The 21,012-nt window shown below is 43.6% G+C and overlaps 1 protein-coding gene across 2 annotated transcripts in view; it reads right to left on the bottom strand.

Annotated features, from left to right (window-relative positions):
* Window positions 1-11,195: 11,195 nt before the first annotated feature.
* The window catches only part of NGDN (neuroguidin, EIF4E binding protein), a 10,215-nt gene continuing 398 nt past the window's right edge, over window positions 11,196-21,012 (bottom strand). The window contains exons 1-11 of one of the 2 annotated variants that reach the window (XM_011990696.1): window positions 19,474-19,492; window positions 19,099-19,158; window positions 18,221-18,292; window positions 14,080-14,217; window positions 13,746-13,830; window positions 13,610-13,662; window positions 13,236-13,359; window positions 12,977-13,145; window positions 12,031-12,187; window positions 11,827-11,884; window positions 11,196-11,382 (exon numbers count right to left, since the gene is read on the bottom strand). In XM_011990696.1, coding sequence (XP_011846086.1) covers window positions 11,363-11,382; window positions 11,827-11,884; window positions 12,031-12,187; window positions 12,977-13,145; window positions 13,236-13,359; window positions 13,610-13,662; window positions 13,746-13,830; window positions 14,080-14,217; window positions 18,221-18,292; window positions 19,099-19,158; window positions 19,474-19,485 — 948 coding nt within the window. In that variant the 5' untranslated portion in view covers window positions 19,486-19,492 and the 3' untranslated portion in view covers window positions 11,196-11,362. Of the gene's footprint in view, window positions 11,383-11,826; window positions 11,885-12,030; window positions 12,188-12,976; window positions 13,146-13,235; window positions 13,360-13,609; window positions 13,663-13,745; window positions 13,831-14,079; window positions 14,218-18,220; window positions 18,293-19,098; window positions 19,159-19,473; window positions 19,493-21,012 lie in introns of those variants that run through there. The other variant, XM_011990695.1, reaches the window with a different exon arrangement.

The following is a 21,012-nucleotide window of genomic DNA, read 5'->3' as shown; positions in this document are numbered from 1 at the left end:
AAATTTTTTAGAGATAGGGTCTCCCTATGTTGCCCAGGCTGGTCTCAAACTCCTAAGCTCAATCTGTCCTCACACCCCAGCCTCCCAAAAGTGTTGAAATTACAGGTGTGAGCCACCATGCCCGGCCAAGTTACCACACTTCACTGTGTACATCCTTTCCCCACCCCACTAAACTGGAATCTATAAACCCCTCAGATATAGTAGTTCTACCTCATTCCTTATTTTTGTATCTAACCCTAATGCTTAAGGTGTCTGACAGAGATAGTAGGTGCTTAATATGCAAACATTTTTGAGTGAATTGATTATTATAGCAGGAATAATGGTGGTGGGCAATGCCATCTAATTAAATGAATGGTGGTGTGAGGGATATAAGATAGTACTTGCCCCTGATGCATTTCAGACTGAAAAACGTTCGGTTAAGGGCATCAGAAGGATCTGCTAACCTGTTGGATACCTTTCAGACATCATTTCTTGGTGGGGGAGCAGGGGACACAAGGGAGAGTTTAGATCTGTACTAAGCATAGTTTTCTTTACCTTTCAGAGGAAAAAAGCAATGACAAGCAAGCTTTCCCTACTTTTTTTCAGACTAGGCTACATCTCACAGTGGAGTCCTCTGTGCCGGCCATAACCTTGTCAATCCATACCCTCCCATCCCCCCTTCTTCTGGCCTCATACAGAACTCGTCATTCTACTGTCTGTCAACCCCTCAGCCAAGAAGAGAATTCATGCTAGCCATCAGACAGCCATCTGAAGTCCTAGCTAGGAATCAGTGACCTAAACCTCCCAGAGAAGCAACAACCTAATTTAAAGAGAGGGTTCATCCATAAAAAGTTGATAGGACCATAGAGAGCAAGGTCAAAGTTCACCCTGGATGCAATGAGAAAAGAGAACTGAGGATGAATCCTGAATTTTCCCATCCTGGATTTTCTTGGTTCTCGAGGATACAGTACACACTACAGGATTAGTATTTATCTAGAAAAAAATCTTCAAAATACATCCCCTCCCCTGGCTTTGGGCAAACTTCAACCACTCTGAGCAGAAAATAATTTACCTTCTAGAGTTCCTTTAGTACAGTGTCCCATGGCCTTGAAATAAGGAAGTTCTCCTCCATTTCTAACCTAAAGTATTCCTGTTAAAATTGAAATTTCTTTCTTTTTTTCTTTTTTTTTGAGACGGAGTCTTGCTCTGTCACCCAGGCTGGAGTGCAGTGGCCGGATCTCAGCTCACTGCAAGCTCCTCCTCTCGGGTTCACGCCATTCTCCTGCCTCAGCCTCCCGAGTAGCTGGGACTACAGGCACCCGCCACTTCGCCCGGCTAGTTTTTTGTATTTTTTAGTAGAGACGGGGTTTCACCATGTTAGCCAGGATGTCGATCTCCTGACCTCGTGATCCGCCCGTCTCGGCCTCCCAAAGTGCTGGGATTACAGGCTTGAGCCACCGCGCCCGGCCGAAATTTATTTCTTTAGAAGACATTCAAGGCAGCAAATTAGCATCCTGTGTAATTATTTCTCAGGTTATTCATGCATGCTAATGCTTGAGACTCACGGCTCTACTTCCTAACCTTTAGAGGCTTCAAGTTTCATTTCGCCAGTGCTAATAATTCTACTTTTTTTCTTTTTCATAGGTTCCATGATTTCCCTTCTCCATCTCTTTATACCTATCTCAGTTTCTTTCCACTCTTAAGATTGTTCTTTCCACCTCAACCTTTATTCCTCTTCCCCCTACCTTCCCATCCCTAAATCTCCTATCTTAAATGGACAAAGCCTTGTTTCACCACCCCCCATTTTTCTGACCTGGCATTCTTCCCTGTAGAAATGTTAATTAGCATGTAGGATTTAATTAATTCAGCACCTAATTAAAAATGAAAGAGGAAGAGAGGGAGAGGAGGAGGGCGGGACAGACAGCGCCCGCTTCAGTGCAGAAGGCACCGCAGATGGTTCTGGGTTGGCTGGCATCATGCCACCGCCCTCCAAGCCCCCCCTGCCCCCGCCCCCCGCCAACAGCATGCACAGCGAGGGGGGAGGGACAAAAGTGAGGGGCATAGGCTGGCAGAGTCTCTAGACAGGCTCATTCAGTCCTGCCGCTGCTTTGTGCTGGGGAGAAACAGAAAGAGAAAACAAGAGAAAGGGAGGGAGAGACATGGACATACCCACACTCAGGAGCCAAAGAATGGGGCATCTGAACCGAATAATTCCTCTCCTCTTCAACACTGGAAGAAGCCAAGAGAGACTGTTCATTCCAAGAGTCAGCATCTTGGGGTTCCCTGGCTCTTAAGGATCACTGAGGACAAGATGGGAAAACATAGGACTGATCTTCTGGAGAAAAAGGATAGCTTACTTTGGCAACCAGGGACCTACTCTGCTGCCATTCTTCCCACAGCATGCTGTTTGCTCAGCAGGAGCAAGCAATGAGGAAGATAGCTATTCAAAATGAAAGATGGGGGGAGTGGGCACGGATGGGCAACAGGGAGCAAATGAACAAGAAGGAGATTTAAAGGAAGGGTATCCATGAGAGAAAGGGAGAAGTGTGGAAAGCAAAGAAGAAATAAATGATGGAGGAGAAGGAAGAGGAGGAAGTTAGGGGCACAGCGATGCTTTGTTTGCCAAGATGGATAAAGAGGGATGGAATGTCTATGCAGAGGACTCCACATACTGATCCCACATAGCCTAGGCCAGGCAGAGGGCAATGGCAGCACTGCAGGCAAAATGCAGGAGCAGATCTTTCTGAGGGGCAATCAAGCTGCTGGAGACAGGGAACCCATCCCACAGGATCTTCCTAAAAACTGGATATTTCTACCAAACCAGGAATTTATCAAAAGCAATGGAGAAAATCTTCCAAATGAACAGAGGAGGAGGCTAGAATGACAGGAAACTGCAAAATCCGATTCCAGGAGCTCCAGCAGGGAGATGGGTGAGGAATGGGATTTGGAGCAGTACCTAGTGGCTCTCTAGGAGTGTCCCCTGATACTCTCAGGGGAAATGTATCCAGTAGGGGAGTGATGTGAGGATACGAGGGCTGAGAAAGACAGAAAAGATTTAGTTTCAGAAAGCACCCCTTTGGTGGGAGGCACCTAGGAAGCTTTGTGGCTTGAAGCCTCAGGGGGACTACCTAAGGAGGGTAAGAAGGAAGTCTGCCATCAGTGACAGATTACATAAGACGTGACTGAAGGAAACTAAGAAGGAGGGTGTGAAGCCAGATGAAGGTTTTCTGGTGTTAACTGCCACAGAGCTGAATGCAGTACAGAGAAGGGTCATTGTAACTAAGAGACAAGGTTTTCCTGGCTAGGAATTCTGATTTGATCTCTTTACCACCTAGGGCTTCCTGTAAGAGTCAGCAGTGAGTAAATCAAAATTGGGAGAGAGGAAGTAGAAACTCAGGGGTTTTCTGTTCTCCAGAGCCCACCCGTGGGGCTAAACCCAAGGCTGGGAAATGAAACAAAGCAGTTGTCAGGGTAAGGTACCATAGGCTCAGTCAAAGTGGCACATACAAATGCTTTCTAAGCCTATTTTCTATTCTAAGCTTTAACTAACGATAAAAATTATAAGGAAATGTATTAATATAGCCACAATGGTAGTTTTACACTAGAAAGAAATGCTGTAAGATTTAGAGTTACCAGCACTAGTGGAAGGGGGTAGTCTATAGAGCCTTTTGTTATTTAAGTGATCCTGGGACTGAAGAGCTTGCTGCAAATGATCAGCACAGAGAGAATGGAGCATCCAGAGTTTCAGCATCCACCACCATGTGCCACCCAGCCCCAAGGTATTTAGCAGAAGGAGTATGCTAGCCAGCAGTAAGGTCAAATTAAATCTGGAATGGGAATTTATTCCCTGCCTTGGTACTCTGGAGGACCCTGTAGTAGGCTAGCCTGTGTAAGGCCTGCGGAAATGCTAATCCCATCCCAGTGAGCTAGATTCCTCAACCAGCCAGCCAAGCCCACACACCCTGACTGTCTTGCTGCTGATGCTGTCTCAGCATCAGGCCAACCAAGGCCAGCTTTTGACACAAAACCTGGCCACATTGCTGCCTCCAAGGCTGCCAGTGGCTCTGGGGATGAATTGGGGACACTGGTTTCTAAGGGGTAGTAAAGGGAATGTCAGACCTGGATGTCAGAGAAAACAGATTCTAATACCAGCTCTGCTAATGATTTATTTGAATAGTCTTAGATAAATCATTTCCCCTTATAGGGCCTGTAAGCAAAAGAAAACAAAAATCAAACAATTTTAGCTACAGCAATGTAAGTACCTAGAAAAAAAAATAGTTAAAACTCAATTTACTGCTCTCCCAAAGGATGCTAAAGCAGAAAAGTCTCTACCATCCACTTCAACAAATATTTATTGGGCCTCGCTTTTTAAAAGAGCGACCTAAACAGAGATCACTGTCTATATTACATGAAACCATGATCCTAACTACAGTCCCCTGAATAGAGCAAGAAAGATCTCTAAGAAAGGAAACAGGAAAATCTGCCGAGGAAATGAAGAGGCCACTGGCCTCTGCCTCCACCAACACATGTATGCACCTTAGGAAGGCAGGAGAGGCAGGCAAGAAGACAGGGCTCCACAGGTACTTCCAAGGCTCAGACAGTAAGGCGAGGGATTGGTGGTCTAGTCCCTGCTTTTCACTTGGCTCTGGCAAACTCTGCCTCTCCCCATAGTCCAGGATTCAGTCTTGACCCACACATGCTGAGGAAATGGAAGCCAGCCATTCTAGGACTGCCACTTAAGCTAAGGAAGATCTCCTCCCACCAGGAAATCAAGGAAAGAGGTCCATATTTTGGCCTATTCCTAGGATATACAGAAGTCAGACTCAGCACTACCATCCAGGGAGTAACTAGGATGCTATTAATTCATAAAGAATAATCCAATAAGAGAAAAATTAGCCATCCTAGAAATTGGATAACTTTACAATAAAAAACACTGCTAAATTAGGTGGTTGTGGGGTACTGGTCTCACAATGAAAGGTCTCCAAAATAAAGTTAAGAAGTGAGATGATGCAAGAGCTGACATAACAGTCTAAGGAGTGTGGGTGTATTCTGGAAAGGCTAAACAATACAGGGCACTGTGGGCTGAATGGGGCAACCATGTAAATTCAGCTGTGATAAAGGAATGACACGAAATGACAAAAAGAGGAAGCAGACTACAAGAGTGTGCCAAGGTCCTGCAGCCAGAATTGTGCTCAGCAGTGACCAGAGAGCCAGGATGCCCATCACATAAGTGTCACAGGTCCTGGCAAGAACCTTCTAAGGACACAAAAAATCAGTAATAGGACATCTCCTCCAGTCTTCAAAACATAGGATAACGAAAGTAGAAGTATCCTTAGCAATCTAATCCAAAAGTTTCTGGATGAAGCCACTATTATCTGAATTATTGCTATTCCCTAGCTCCCATTTTCCCAGCATGTAGAACCCAAATCTGTAGATTCAGATAACACAGGATCGATCCCTTGCCAAGTGAACTCTCATTATCCAAATCCAGGAACTGAATAGATGCGGACAGCAAAGGATATTTTCTCTCTCCTATCATGTTTCCCCTACAAAGCCTCGTCATTCTCCCCACCTACTCTTCAGTACTGACCCCTCGGTTCTCCTCACCCTGTTCTCTTCTAAGCCACTCTCATCTACAGCCCTCTTTCATTGGGAGAGTCATGTGTAAGATGTCAAGGATAGAACAGATAATGAAAAAGAAAGGGAGTAAGGAAGAGTGTAGATTTCAGATAGGGAAGTGAGATGGAGATCCTGCAGACAGACAGAGAGAAAGAGAGACAGAAAGCAAGAGAGCTGGAGCTGGGGGAGGGGAAGAAGATGGCACTGCGGAAAAAAGAGCACCACAAAATTAATTTGAGGAAGGGAACAGTAGAGGAGACGTTGGTGGAATAACAATCAGGCAGTAGAGGGCTGGGGAAAGGGGGAGGGCGACAGGGTGGGGAGGAATGATGTTGGTGGGGAGGGCCCTGCCTGCAAAGCAACAGCAGCACCACCTATGGGTATGGCGAAGGGCTACAGGCTGCAACAAAAGAGGTCCTCGCCTGGGCATGGGAGTCTGGGGTACAGGTTGGGAGGAAGAAGCCATGGCTTTTGCCCTTCAAACCTCTTGGTTACACAACATGCAGGCTAGAAGAATAAATTGTATATGGCTCTCCTGGGAAGAGAGGGACTTAAGGTAAGGGAGGGAAGACAGAGAACTCCCGGCTTTTTCCATTACAAGGGGGTTTCCCCTTCAGAATTCAGGCAGTAAAAAAGACAAGAATATGAAGAGGGAGGAACACCAGGTACTGAAAGGAATGTGAGCACCTGCTTATTTCATTACCTGGAGAAAGAGTTTTTATCTTTATTTCCAAGTGATTTCCTTTCCCCACTGGATATGAGAGAATACAGCTACCTCCCTGGGGCCATGAATGCCCCTCACTCGGCTGCTTCCCTGCTTCCTCCCAGCACTGCCTCAAAACTCCCAACCACCATTAGAAACCCCCAGGGAGCCACCAAGCTCTAAGAAGGAAAGAAGGGAAAGGTTCCCCCCACCAAACAGACCAAGTGGGGGAGGACAGGGTGGAATGAAAGAGAGAATGCAAAAGCTCTGCAGAGGGAGGGGAGAGAGAAATGTGATCAGCAGTATTTGTTGTGCTTCCAAGGAGGAAGGATCTGTCACATTTTTAATAATAATAAATACATGAAGACAGATTTGCCAGCACTGCTCTGGCTCCTTGAGAAGTGTGGGGGAGGGGAAGCAATGCAGCTGCAGCACAGACCAATATCTCCCCCTCCCCTCCCCTATTAGATAGGCTCAAGTATTGCAGCAGCCTCCCCCCTCCCCCTCTAACCACAGTCCTCCCCTTCACAGCCCACCCTTTCCATGGTCCCTTCACGCAGATCTGCCCCTCCTTCCCCCACTTGTATCTCTACTCACTCCAACCCCACTCTATCCTTTCAGTGCTGGTCCTCATTTAACACAGGCTTACTCTAGCTGGAAGAGGCCTTAGCACCTACATCTTAGATGAATGAATCTGCTCCCCCAATCCTGAGGCTGTGCTCTTTCCAATCAGTGCCCTTCATTAGCTGACAGCAATCTTCCCTCATACCCCACACAACATTCCCACAGATGTAATCCAGCACATTTCAGCATTTCCTGGATTCCACCAAAAAGGATTGCTTTTCTCCCCCATTTTAATCTCAATGTGACCTCCTTTCTCACATCCTTCCTTAAATATAATGGCCATCAAATGTGTTTGTGTTTAGGGGGTGTCAGGGCCTCAAGACTCGGTGACTACTGCCACCTATTGACCCAAATTTGTTCAAGATAGACCTTTAATACACTTCTTACACAGCGACGCTCTGTTATTTCAAAAGCATCAATAGCTTAAACATGCAAAGGCATGGCTCTTGGGGCTTCTCTGAGACCCTCTGAACAATGAGATCAAAGAAACACAAAAGCAAGACTGGGCAGAGAGCCAGAGCATTGATGCCTTTCCTCATGCAGAGGCAGAAAACGAGGCCCAAGGAATGAAAAAGCAACTTTAAGTTCCCTCAAGGTTCTCTAAGCAAAGATGAATAGGAAAGAGTTTTTCTTAAGGGCTGGTAAAAATTTCACGTATCACAATATAAATGATGTTACTAATGGAGCAGGAGGCAGGATTCCACTCACATACCTCCATCAAATTAGCCAAATCTTTGGCATGAATCTGGGATTTATACACTTACACGATTCCAGGGAGGATGGGGGACACTCAGAGGTGTTTGACTCTCACCCAATCTGTACCAATCAGAACTTGGAGATCGGACAAACTGGGCTCTGAAAAAGGGCAGGTCTATACCACGCAGTTCTGTGGTTTAGCTACGTCCTATTCACCAACCCAAGGAATGAGGAGAGTTTGAACTCTCCACGGTGCTGACAATTGACACACTAATAATCTCCCCCACAAACAAAACACATTTTTCCTAATAAGGTTATCTATGAAGACTGTTGTGAATTCCCAACAGACATTTCCCCAAGCCTTCATAAAATCCTAACGAAACAATGCTTTTACGGCAAAGACAGGCCTTGGTCAAACTCTCTTCCCTGTCCCCTAAGATGAAAAGAATAAGGCGGACATATAAACTACTTGTACAGAATAAAGCTATCACATGATAAAACGATCACGATAAAACTGAACAGGTAAGGTGCTCATGTGTGCATTAATGACAGCTATTACTTAGTGAACACCAGAAATGATCTGTTGTCAGCAATACACTGAGAAAATCTGATATTCATATGGTCTGAATAATCAGAGAACTGAATCTATGAGTAGGAATAAGGGAAAGAAAAAAGTGAACAGAACAGCCATAACAAAATCCTAAAATTTTAATTCTTAGTTCCCTTGTTCTACTACCCTAACAGTTGTTCTCAAACTATATTCTAAGGAATTCGAAAGGTTCCTTGGGGGCTCCTCAGGAATCTTGGAGAAAGGGGGTCATAAAAATACGGAACTTTAGGACTCCTCATCCCCACTTCAATCAAAGTAACCACACTTACCCCTGTTTTACATATTGAGAATCCATGTAATACTCCATCAAACAATACACTCTCAACAGTGTTTGATGACTCTGGCACAAATATTCTCAGAAATAGTTCAACTTTTTACCAGAAACTTATTTCAAATAATGCCTAAAAGCCAGGGAAAACAAAATGTCCTGGGATTAAAGACTTGATTGAATTAATACAAGGTCCACAAAGGCGGGGATTTTGTCTGCTGTGTTCCCTGGTATACCACAAAGAGACCAGAATTGTGGAACTTGGGGTTTCTTTGAAGACGAGGCCTCTAACAAAAATGTGGCAGTAGGGTGGGAGAGCTAGATCATAAACCACCTACAAATAAAAAAGATTTTTTAACCCTGAAGATTTTCATGAACCACAGGACACTTGAAGTCCTCCATCCTCAGTGTTCTCCAAGCACTGGTTCTACAACTTAGGAAAAGTTGTTTGCCCTAAGTGTCTCAGCTTCCTCACTAGTAAAGTGGAGATGTCATACATTTTATAAGGATTACTAGGCGCAGTGGCTCACATCTGTAATCCCAGCACTTGTGGGAGGCCGAGATGGGTGGATCACGAGGTCAGGAGGTTGAGACTTTCCCGGCTAACACAGTGAAACCCCGTTTCTACTAAAAATACAAAAAATTAGCCGGGCATGGTGGCACGCAGCTGCAGTCCCAGATACTTGTGAGGCTGAGATATGAGAATCGCTTCAACCCAGGAGGCAGAGGTTGCAGTGAGCGGAGATTGTGCCACTGCACTCCTGCCTGGGCAACAGAGCGAGACTCTGTCTCAAAAAAAAAAAAAAAAAAAAATTGTAAGGATTAAGCATAAAGCACTTAGCTCAGCATATAACACAATTTTTTTTTTTTTTTTTTAACAAGGGTCTTGCTGTCATTCAGTCTGGAATACAGTGGTGAGATCATAGCTCACGGCAAGCTCAAACTCCAGGGCTTAGGCAATACCCCTGCCTCAGCCTCCCAAGCAGCTGAGACTATAGGTGCACACCACCACACCTGGCTAATTTTTTAATTTTTTATTTGTTTTACAGACAGGGTCTTGTTGTGTTAAACATGCTGGTCTTGAACTCCTGGCCTCAAACAATCCTCCTGCTCCAGCCTCCGAAAGTGCTAGGATTATAGATATGAGCCACCACACCTGGCCAGAAGGTAGTATCTGTTTTGCTTTTTTAAAAAAGAGTGCTTCCCTTCCCCTGGCAGTTCCCCTAATCCACAAATCTTAATAAATTAGAAACAAATACAGTCGTCCTAACAAGCAAATGAAGTGGTTTTAACTAAAATATTTTTTAACAGAATCACTCATCTAGTTAGTTCAGTCGCAAAGGGAAAAAAGTCTCCAAATCTGTTCTTATGGCTCTTTGTTTAGATTCCCTCGAGGAAACAGAAGTATGAGAGCCCAGGGCATGTCAGACTCCCTCAGATCTATCAGGGACTAAAAGTGAGCAGCCCCAGACATAAGCCCATCTTGGTGTCATCCACAAAAGCTCTAGGCTCTTTGACTTGAAGGGAATCTCAGAGATGAAGTCTAATACATTAATTTCTTAGCTGAAGAAAATTAAAGGCCAGGGATATTAAGTGATTTGCCCAAGATCATAGAATTAGCAGAAGACAGTCATAGGTCCAGTCTCTTAACTACTTTCTACCAGGCAGCAGACGACTGAAAGTAGACCCCTGCCCCAATCAGGCAGAATAGTATAAATCCAAATTCATAAATTCAGAATCAATAAGGTTTTAGTCATAAAATAACCCAAATTAATTTGTCTATCGATATAATCCAGCAATACTAGACACTAAAATCCGATGTTTATAAGACCCAAAGCCTTTTTTAAAAACTCCAATGAATTAATTCTACAAACCCAACTTCTATCTTTTTTTATCCCTTTTTTCACTTTCTGTATTATCCAAGGCCTGTGGGATATCTCACCAACAGAGGTTATTCTCTCGTTAGAATACAGGATCTCAGATGTGTAACTCCCACCAGTCTCCTGGATTGAGTTTGGCTAATTATTTCTGTGGGATTTTCATTTGCTTGGCTGTTAAGCTAGGAATATTCTGCTTGTCTGCTGGCAATTTTTTTTTTTTTTTTCGCCAGCTCTTTATAGAAGGGTTGGCCTTTACTGACTCTGGTAAAACAACCCTCAGTTGAAGGCAGGGTAAGAGACTGAATAACACAACTATACTGACTCTTCACTCTAGCCTTCTTACTCACTCTACTATTTTCTACAGACTCTCTCAGTAACGGACCAAAGATCAGCCTTATGTTCATGCTATTTCAGAAAGAAATGAAAAACATTCAGAGAAGGGGAGACAAGAATAATCTTGCTGATGTGGAAAGGTTCTATCTTGCTTTTGATAACAGCCAAGCTCCACAAGTTTCTTGAACCACTTATGCCACCTGGTGGCCAGCCCAGATAACACCAATAAAACCTAAAACTCATGTATTAATATCTCAATCTGTATTGTATTGTAACAAATCATACAGGAAGTTGAGGCAACATGGGTTGGAAGAGTTATTATACCACCCTCGTCTCTCAATATTTTCCAATTTTTGGTTTCTGGGAAAAATATACTATCAAAGAAAACAATACAAATGTTTTGCACTTCCAAAAAATCTTTCCCTTTTCACCAACCACTCACCAAAAATATCCCACACCCAACGACTCCAGTCACATAACACATGTGAAAAAAGGGGCTTTAATTCATAAGTAAAATCAGTTTTATTAGTAAGGTTCTTTCCACATGTCCAACGCAAACAATTAATGAATTCCACGGAAAACAACCTATATACAATGAAATTAGAAGTATCTCAGGATGACAAAAAATATACAAATACGTACACCCATAATCACCGCCGCCTCCGAAAACCTGAAAGGAAGGGAAACCAAGAATGAGGCAAAGGACTGTTGGAAAAGCTAAAGGGACAGGAAAAGAGGACATCTAGAGAGAAGGGCTCACAGGGGTGGGGTCTCCTAGGCAGTACTCTGAATATCTTCCCAGGACAAAAGATGAGAAGTAGAAATAAACTGAAATGGGATAACGGTTCCTTCAAGTGACACTTTATCAGTTCTATTTAGGGAAGCCTGAACAGGAGCTGTGGGACCTTAGAGGTGGAATCCAGAAATTCATTTTGTGAATGATGCTGATTTCCAGCTTAGGAAAGAAAAAATAAAAGCCCACCTAAGGAGATTATTGTCCAGTACGGAAGAGATACTACAAGGGTTGGGGAGACCCAGAATGGCAAATCCAGAGAGTCTCAATTTGTACTCCCCACCTTGCACCTGATCACCTAAGTCCTAGCAGTTCACTGACCTTTTTTCTTCCGACCTTTCTTAGGTATCTTCTTCCGCTTCTTAATAGGATTCTGATCCTGGAGACAGATGGAGAAGTGAAGGAATGGCACTGTGCTTTTGAGAGCCAGCATCCCTTCCCCAGTTTCTCATGGTAATAAGCCCCACATACATTTGGCTGAAAGCATGAAAGTCACATCCTACTACAACCGTATCTCAACCTCACCTCATCAAGATGAGAAGTTCCCCCTGTCAAAGCACTGATGTCACTGAAGTGCGTAAGGGAATGAAGTTGTGAGCTCATGACATTTGCTCGTTTTCGTCGTCCTTTCTCTCGCTTACTGATGCTCAAACGCACCATCATGCTCTCCTCATAGTTAATCCTGCCAGAGAAAGCCAGTTTCCAGCAGGCTCAGACCATGGAGATGGAAAGCTCCAGCCCAGAACCTGGCCCAAGTATTTACTCATCCCTTGTTCAGGGAGTTCTCAAGAAGTTTCACAGCAGATCAACATATTGATTTAGTAAGGACATACTGAATGCTCAATACTGAGCTTCCTCAATGAAATGTGCTCTGTGCTAAAACTTCCCTCATGCTAGATACGAATCCATAGCCTATCCATAATACTATTTAAAATATTATACCAACATTTTTTTTATTTCAGCTCCATAAATGGGTTTCCCTAAATGTGTCCATTCATGCAAATCCATCAACTGTAAAGACTGCACCTGAGCAAAGTTGATGAGCCTGTATTCAATTACACTGCTTTTCTACTTTCCTTCCCTGAACTTATCTAGCACTCACAATGTCACTATAAAAACCTACCTTTATTGCCTTCTGCACAAAAGTGAGAGCTGTGACAGTGAAACACAGAATTTTAAAGTTGTACTATGTGGAACTGCATATATTCCTCTCTATACTGCTTTTTTTCCCCCTCAAATCTCATGTCGAATTGCAATGTACTACTTTTGCTTTGAACAGTTGGGGTAAAAATTTTCCTAGTTTCTATCCTGTACTCCAAACTCCTGATTCTTAGAAACTATCATCCCAAATTTTTCACTCCATTTTCTATATAACATCAATTCTCTTGGTACCAAACTTAGTCACATTAGTCTAAAGCATGAGGACAGGACTCTAGAGTGTAGAAATAATTTCTAATGCAAAGGCTCAGACCTGTGTTGGTCCTCCTGACTCTGGCGAGTAACATGGGGATGCCGAGCATCACGGATTTCCTCTGGAGCATCTGAGTACTGCTCCTTAAGTTCACGAATGACAGAGCTACTCAATGCCCGTCTCTTGGCTCGTTCTAGACGCTTCTTCTCCCGCTCAGCTTCTGTTTCATCTACATGATGAAAATAAGCAGGGGTTATCCAAGAACAGAGAAAAGAAGAGAAACAATTCATACTGAGGAGGCAGCAGCCAAAGTTCATACCATAATGCACTGGAACCAAGCGTGGAGGAACATATTTCTTAGACACTCCTTTCACAGATTTCTTCCCTGAAGCCTCAGACTGGCCATCTTCTACTTCATCTTCCTCCTCATCCTCAGAGCTCAACTACAAAAGAAATAATGTCTGCAAACTTAGGAAACATTCATGAGATAAGTGAGGAAAAAACCCAAAGCTGGAGTACCCTGGGGAGGTGGGAATATAAAAAAGGAGAAAAGGAAATCTCATACTCAGCATTCTAACACACAAGTTGGAAAGTCAAGTCCTAAGAGAATCCCAGGGGATCCAGGATCACCAAGAGGCTCACCTAGGTATAGATGCCTCAGAAAAAAATCAGGAGAATAATACAACCCCTTACCTTGCTCATCATATTGCTGGGATGAGGCTTAAAACGAAGTGGGTCATTCTCACCTGAAATAAATAACCCAAGGAATTTTACAAAATTTGTAACTTTCTGATGGTCCCCACAACTTCATGGTGGTCTCCTCACTTACTAAGGCTGCCGGTCACTGCAGTCTTGACCAGTTTGTCAATTTGATACTTCAGTTTTTGGTCCAAGGGACGAAGCTTTTCCAAAACCTACAACATGGTAGTTAAACAGGATTACATTTCCTTCCCAAAATGAAGCACACACCAGAGTCCCTATATTAAGGTGCCACATAAGGCACCTAAAATAAGTACAAAGTAGAGCAAATGAACAGAAAAACACTTTTTTAAATTTGGTTTCCTTAAACATGAAAAGACTCACTTAAATGAGAGCTACTATGTGACAGCCTTGGAGCTCAAGATTTAGAAACTTAAAACCCCAAGACACCAAATGCTTCATACCGTGCGAATCTCCACCAGTCTCAAAACTCCATCATGTCCCTGAAGAGACCCTCCTGAGGCTTTGTCCAGAATGAGGTGGGTCAAATCCATAAGGTACATGAGCAGCAGCTGGTCTTTCACTTCCAAGAAGCTGAGACCCTGAGTTGAACAAAAGAGAAAGATGCAGATTTGGTTTTAGCCAAAGAACCAGGATGAAAGCCTAGGGTAAACAGGATGTTTCTCCAAGTTCAAGATTTTCCCAATCAGTTCATATCAGATATCTGGAGTAGTCTCAAGAAGTAGCTGTGCCTAAGATGGCCAATGAGAAAGTTACGCTAATACAAGAGAAACAACGCTCAGAGAATTAACAGAAGACAATGAGAAGAGGAAAATCGATAAACTACCCCTCCAAAAAGACTATAACAGGGTTTCTCAATCTCAGAGCTATTGAAATTTGGCGCCAGAACATTTTTTGTTGAGGGCTGTCCTAGGCATTGTAGGTTTTCAGCAGTATCCTTGGCCTTTTCCCATGGATGGCCCCTCCAAGGTGCAGCAGAAAAAAATGTCTCCACACACTGCCAAATTTTAAATTAATTTAATCAAGGTAATTACTACTGTCCCCCCATACAATGGAATTATATGACACAGGTAAAAACAACGATTTACATACAATGACATCGAATTAAATCCATGTCAGCACAAGTTGCAGAAAGTATATGACTTCAATTGTGAAAGTGTGTGTGGGGGGGGGATATGATGAATACATTTTATACACATAGAAAAATGTCTACAAGACAACACACAAGTAACTGCTACCCCTAGAGTGAGATGAGGAAAAGGAAATGGTGTACTGTAGACTGAAAAAGTGTTGCATATATTATTCTCATAATTTTAAAAATCTCAAAAAAAAATACTACAGTGGTTATCTCAGAGTGGTGATTATACTGATTTTTCATTTTTTTCTTTGGGCTTTTATGTATCTTCCAAACTTCACAGCCCTAAGAAAACCTATTTCAGAGACGTTAAATACTTTGGCCAAGATAACACAGTAATACAAGTAGAGCTAAGATTCAAACTCAATCTGACTCCAACACCTAATCCCTGGATGTCTTTAAGCCAACATGCTAAGCTCTTGAGATCAACACTACTGTGGTATAGAAGGAGAGCAAAGGATTGAGAGTCCACAAGCTGAGTTTAAGTTCTGAATTAGGTATTTGGTAGTCAAACATTGAGTAAGTCACTTAACCTTGAGACTTCAGTCTTTTTTTTTTTTGAGATGAAGTCTCACTCTGTTGCCCAGGCTGGAGTGCTGTGGCACTGTCTCAGCTCATTGCAACCTCCACCTCCCAGGTTCAAGTGATTCTCCTGCCTCAGCATCCTAAGTAGCTGGAATTACAGGTGCCTGCCACCACGCCTGGCTAATTTTTTGTATTTGTAGTAGAGACAGGGTTTCACCATGAATGGCCAGGCTGGTCTCGAACTCCTGACCTCATGATCCAGCCACCTCAGGCTCCCAAAGCGCTGGGATTACAGCCGTGACCCACTGCGCCAGGCCAACCTCAGTCTTATCAGTAAAATATGTACGATATGTCCTTCCTGCCACAAAGAACAATCATGAGGCTCAAACAAGATAATGTGAAAGTACTTTGTAATCTATAAAGCACCTAGTAAAACTCTTTGGTCAAAAAGATAAGCTAATATGTATTTGTTCAATAAACAAACAAATACATAGTGATCTAAGAAGGATGCTGGCAACTCATCCATCTCCAAAAGGCACTGAAATGGTTCAAAGCATGGTACCCAAGGCCAGGTATGGCGGCTCACACCTGCAATCCTAGCAATTTGGGATGCCGAGGCGGGTGGATCACCTGAGGTCAGGAGTTCGAGACCAGCCTGGCTAACGTGGTAAAAACTTGTCTCCAGTGAAAACACAAAATTAGCCGTGAGTAGTGGCGGGCACCTGTAATCCCAGCTACTCGGGAGGCTGAGGCAGGAGAATCACTTGAACCCAGGAGGCAGAGGTTGCAGTGAGCCTCCACTCAGTGGATCCACTCATGATCCACACAGTGATCATGCCACTGCACTCCAGCCTGTGTGACAAAGGGAGACTCCATCTCAACAAAACAAAACAAAAAAGCATGATACCCAGGACAAAAACAGGTAAGAATTTGAGAAGCAGGCTCTTCCGATATGCTTGGGCATTGTCAAATTCAAACTGAGCTACAAGCATATGAGAGAAAAACAAAGACTTAAATTTTTTAAAATAAAAATGGACAATAAGAACATAAGTGAATGATAAAGGCAAGAAGGGAATATATTTTGAATGCTGTTAGTTATCTTTCTGTAAGCACAAATTTGCTGTAACTCCTGTGCTTAAAACTTCTTCAGTGATTCTTATTACAATGATTTTCATACTTGTGTTTACCCATAGAATATTTGGCTTAAATATCTTAGGACAAAAGCTCAATATATAAAAACAGATAATACCAGAGTTTTCCAGTTAAGCAGGGATGAGAGGTCCAGAGTTGTTGTTCTACATTGCCCTCAACCAGTAATCCCTGAGAAGGTTCTACCAGACCTTAATTTGAAAACTACATATTTCAATTGTTGTTGTTTTGTTTTTTTTCAGATGGAACTTCGCTCTGTCGCCCAGGCTGGAGTGCAGTGGTGTGATCTTGGCTCACTGCAACCTCTACCTCCTGAGTTCAAGCAATTCTCCTGCCTCAGCCTCCCAAGTAACTGGGATTACAGACAGGCACATGCCCCCATGCCTGGCTAATTTTTGTATTTTTAGTGAAGATGGGGTTTTGCCATGTTGGCCAGGCTGGTCTCGAACTCCTGACCTCAGGTGATCTGTCCACCACAATCTCCTAAAGTGCTGGAATTATAGGCGTGAGCCACCTTTTTTTCTTAGCCAAGCCCTTTTTTTTTTTTTTAGACAGTCTCACTCTGTTGCCCAGGCTGGAGTGCAGTGGTTCAATCGTGGCTGATGGCAGCCTCGACCTCCTGGGCTCAAGCGATCCATTCACCTCAGCCTCCCAAGTAGCTGGGACTATGGGCACACGCCACTGCACCCAGCTAATTTTTTATTTTTTTGTAGAGACAGGTCTCACTACGTTGCTCAGGCTGGTCTCAAACCCATGGGCTCAAGCAATCCTCCCACTTTGGCCCCCCGAAGTGCTGCAATTACAGGCGCATATTTCAATTTTAAGATGCACATTGTTTTCATATTTTAACATCTCTGAAATCAGGATGCATGTTTCAGTCACTGGCATCTTGGTATTATGTCATGAGGAATTTTTTTTTTTTTTTTTTGAGACAGGGTCTTGCTCTGTCACCCAGGCTAAATGCAGTGGCACAACCACAGCTCACTGCAGCCTCAACCTCCCAGGCTCAAGCAATCCTATGGCCTCAGCATCCCGAGTGGCTGGGACTACAGGCACATGCCATCATGTCTGGCTAATTTTTAACTTTTGTAGAGACAGGGTCTCACTGTGTTATCCAGGTTGGTTCCGAGCTCCTGAGCTCAAGCAATCCTCCAGCCTCAGCCTCCTGAAGTGCTGGAATTACAGGCATGAGCCACCAGGCCCAGCCTGTTACATTTTTTCTTAATATACACAATAAGTGATATGTCCCAATTAATAAGTGTCTTAGATTAGATGAAATCTGAAAGTAACTCCTCATTTGGCCTACAATGATCTTCAGAGTGACTACTTTTCCAGTCTTATTTCCTACCCCCACCACACATAACACAGAAAGTACATCCTATCACAAAAACGGCTTCCTCCTTTCCCATAATATCACCATACTTTCAGGCCTTTGTGCATTTGCACATGTTCCTTCTTTCTGTCCCTCCTGTTTATTCCTCAAAATCCTATCACCTCTTTTGGGAAGCCTGTCCTGAATCCCTCTGCTCTTCCGGCAGTTAATTAATCCCTCTCTTTGGCTGGAGACTCCTCATAACTCTGTAATGTGATTGCTACTATTAATACTTATGTCTATTGCTTTGCTTTGTCTTCCCACTAGACTTCAGCACAGAAACTGAATCGTATTTATGTTTGAAGCTCGAGCACTTAGGATATATAAGACACAGTAAACATACAATGAAAGAACTACTGAGAACGTTAAGTCAGGGGATGCTTACTGTTTGAGTACATCTTACCTTTTCTGTAGGATAGGCACCAGCTTGAACTTTTTGTGTCAGTGATTGCACTTGTGCCGTTATAGCCATCACCTGAAATTAGCCCAAATGAAACAACTGACTAGACTATATCAGATCATGTCTGCAAACTGTGAAGAGCAAAAGCTAAACAATGCCACCTAAAAATCATCTGAAACACTGTCTAAAGTATAGTACTATCTTCTCACTTCTGGGAAAGTATAGGAGAGATGGTCCTTTAAAAAGTAAAAAAAAAAAAAACTTTCCATTTCTTAAAGAAGAGACCATCTTTTACTGAACCACAGGGAGGAGAAAAGGACTGGGACAGTAGTGACTGGAGGACTGTAATTTTGTTTGTACTGGTTGAACTTACAATACATAAAACTACAAAACTCCCCGACTTATGTCTTAATTTCCACTTTACAAGGGTGCAAAAGCAATATGCATTCGGTAGAAACCGTCCTGTTCTCTCGTGATGCTGGGCAGCAGCATCAAGCCAAAATTTTGACTTATGAGATTTTCGTATTACAATGGGTTTATCAGGCCATAACCTCCATCGTTAAGTCAAGAAGCCTCTGTATTTAAGTGTGTATTACCTGGGCACCCAACGGGCAAATCATGTTACCATTCCAAGCACTGGTTTCCTTAGCTATATGAATAAGGGAAAACTATTCAGATAATTTCTTTTTGGCGTTTCTTGTATTCCCTTGGGTGCAGAATCAATCACTTAGAACTCTGGCCTGGAAAGGTTTTCATTACATCACTTTACTCTTACGGTTTTTGGGAGCATTCATGTATCTCAATCACCAAAGTTTTGAGGTGAAGTACATAAAGTCAAGGCCAATCCATGACTAATTTATTCCAGAGGCGACACTACTCACTTGCTCCTGGAGATTTTTCAGAAGTGTCACGGCACTTGGCAGGTCTGACTCCAGCACTCCCTACAGAAGGGAGAGGAGGAGTAAAGAAAAGTCATTCTTTCCTCAGGATTATAAGAAGGCGGAACGTCTAGGTTGGGAAGCTGCCCTCTCTCCGTCTGACACCCCAGACTCGGGGCCTTCACACTCCTCTTCACAGACTCGCCCTAAAGCCAGCCCCTTGAGTTACTGGACAGGAACAGTAACTCTAGGGAGGCCGCCTCCTTGAAGTAACTTTCATCACCACTCTTCCCTGGTACCAACAGTTTGCCTCCAGCCGCTGAAGGGAAAGGAAAACTCCACAATAGCTACGAGAGGAAGAAACCACACCAAACTCACCGGCGCCGCCATCTTCGCAAAGCCCACCCCTTCCGGTTCCGTACTTCCTGAGCGCTAAGGGCGTCTTGATAGATTTGATAGACAACTGCCGCTTGCAAACCTAAGCCAATACGAATAAGGCCTCTCTCACTTCCGCCCCCAACGGGATAAACGAGAGGAGGAGTCTGATCTGGCCAATGGAATAAAGGAACTGGCTAAATTCGTCAGACTCAGCGATGTCAGGACCAAAAAAAAAAAAAAAGCACTTGGCAAAGAGCGTGTGATTGGTAGACTGAGTAAAATGATTGACGGCAAGCCAATAAGAGATAGGCAAATAGTTGATTGACAGTTGGAAGGACCAATAGAAAAAAGGAATTAGCAGCGCGAACTTAGCGCTTATTGGCTCCCGTCTGCCGCAGAACCCGGAGTCTTTTTTCACGGCACTTTTCTTGCAGTGCCTGAACAGGCCGCTAGGTGACGGGCCTCAGCTTCGCTTTGCGGTGTCGACGTTGCGGAGCCGCCATTGCTGGCTGCTCATCCAACGGCCACCGCGCCAAATTCCTCACAGAGCCGGTGGCCCTGGGATCGATTCTGTAACAGTACTCCTTGTGTGACTGTGGACAAGTCACTCGGTCTCTGAGCCTTCTTCATCTGTAAATAAGAGAGCGGGGCCAGAGAAGCCCAGAGCCAGAGTTTAGAAACTGACTGAGAGGACACCTACTCTCTTGATGTGCACCGTGGGGCGCTGAGAAACGGCCCCGACACTCTTCGCTCCTACCAGTTTGGGGACATGAAAAGAATGTTTTACAAGTTGGGGAACGGTTCATATTTACATGACTTACCCCGGTCACACAGGTCTTCAGCAGCAGAACTTGGTTCAGACTCGAGCAGTGCATGTTTCAATATGACCTGCCTCATCATTACCCAATGCTTTCAGATGTGTTCACTCACTCTGGTTTTTCACAGGCTGGTGAAGTAGATTGGACGGATATTCATTGTTCCCATCACATGCCTTAGGAAATAAAGCACTGAAAGGGTGAATGATAGTGTATAATTTTTGTTCACAACCGTCCAGCAGAGCTGGGTCTAGAAATCAGATCTTCCTGACTTGAAGCTGCTTTTGGAATTAAGAATAACACCCGTATCTGGGCAGCTGGGGTGAGGAAATCCTGGTATCTAGGTCTTGCTGGAATCAAGAAAGCAGGAGGGTGTTCAGTCCCCACTCCTCTGACATTTATTTGCTGCTTCAGGCCTAGTGTGGAAGCTCAGGATGCTGTTGCAGCATACTTAGTCAATTATCCAGTAGCTTTTGTAATGTTTTATCAAGATTTGTATTATGAAAAGTTTCTGTTTCTACATAAATTTTCGGACCTGTCTAGTTAGATCAGCAATAAACTTTTTGGGGAACTTGAAATTTAGTTTGTTCATATGCTTTATGACATCAATGAGAAAACAAATTGCACTGCCATATTTTGGTCTTGATTTTTTTTTTTTTTTTTTTTTTTTTGAGACGGAGTCTTGTACTGTTGCCCAGGCTGGAATGCAGTGTCACAACCTCGA

This window comes from Mandrillus leucophaeus, unplaced genomic scaffold, assembly GCF_000951045.1.
Source record: "Mandrillus leucophaeus isolate KB7577 unplaced genomic scaffold, Mleu.le_1.0 Scaffold380, whole genome shotgun sequence".
Classification (NCBI taxonomy): Eukaryota; Metazoa; Chordata; class Mammalia; order Primates; family Cercopithecidae; genus Mandrillus; species Mandrillus leucophaeus.
Note: the sequence above shows the minus strand (reverse complement) of the source record. Positions and strands in the feature narration are given on the sequence as shown.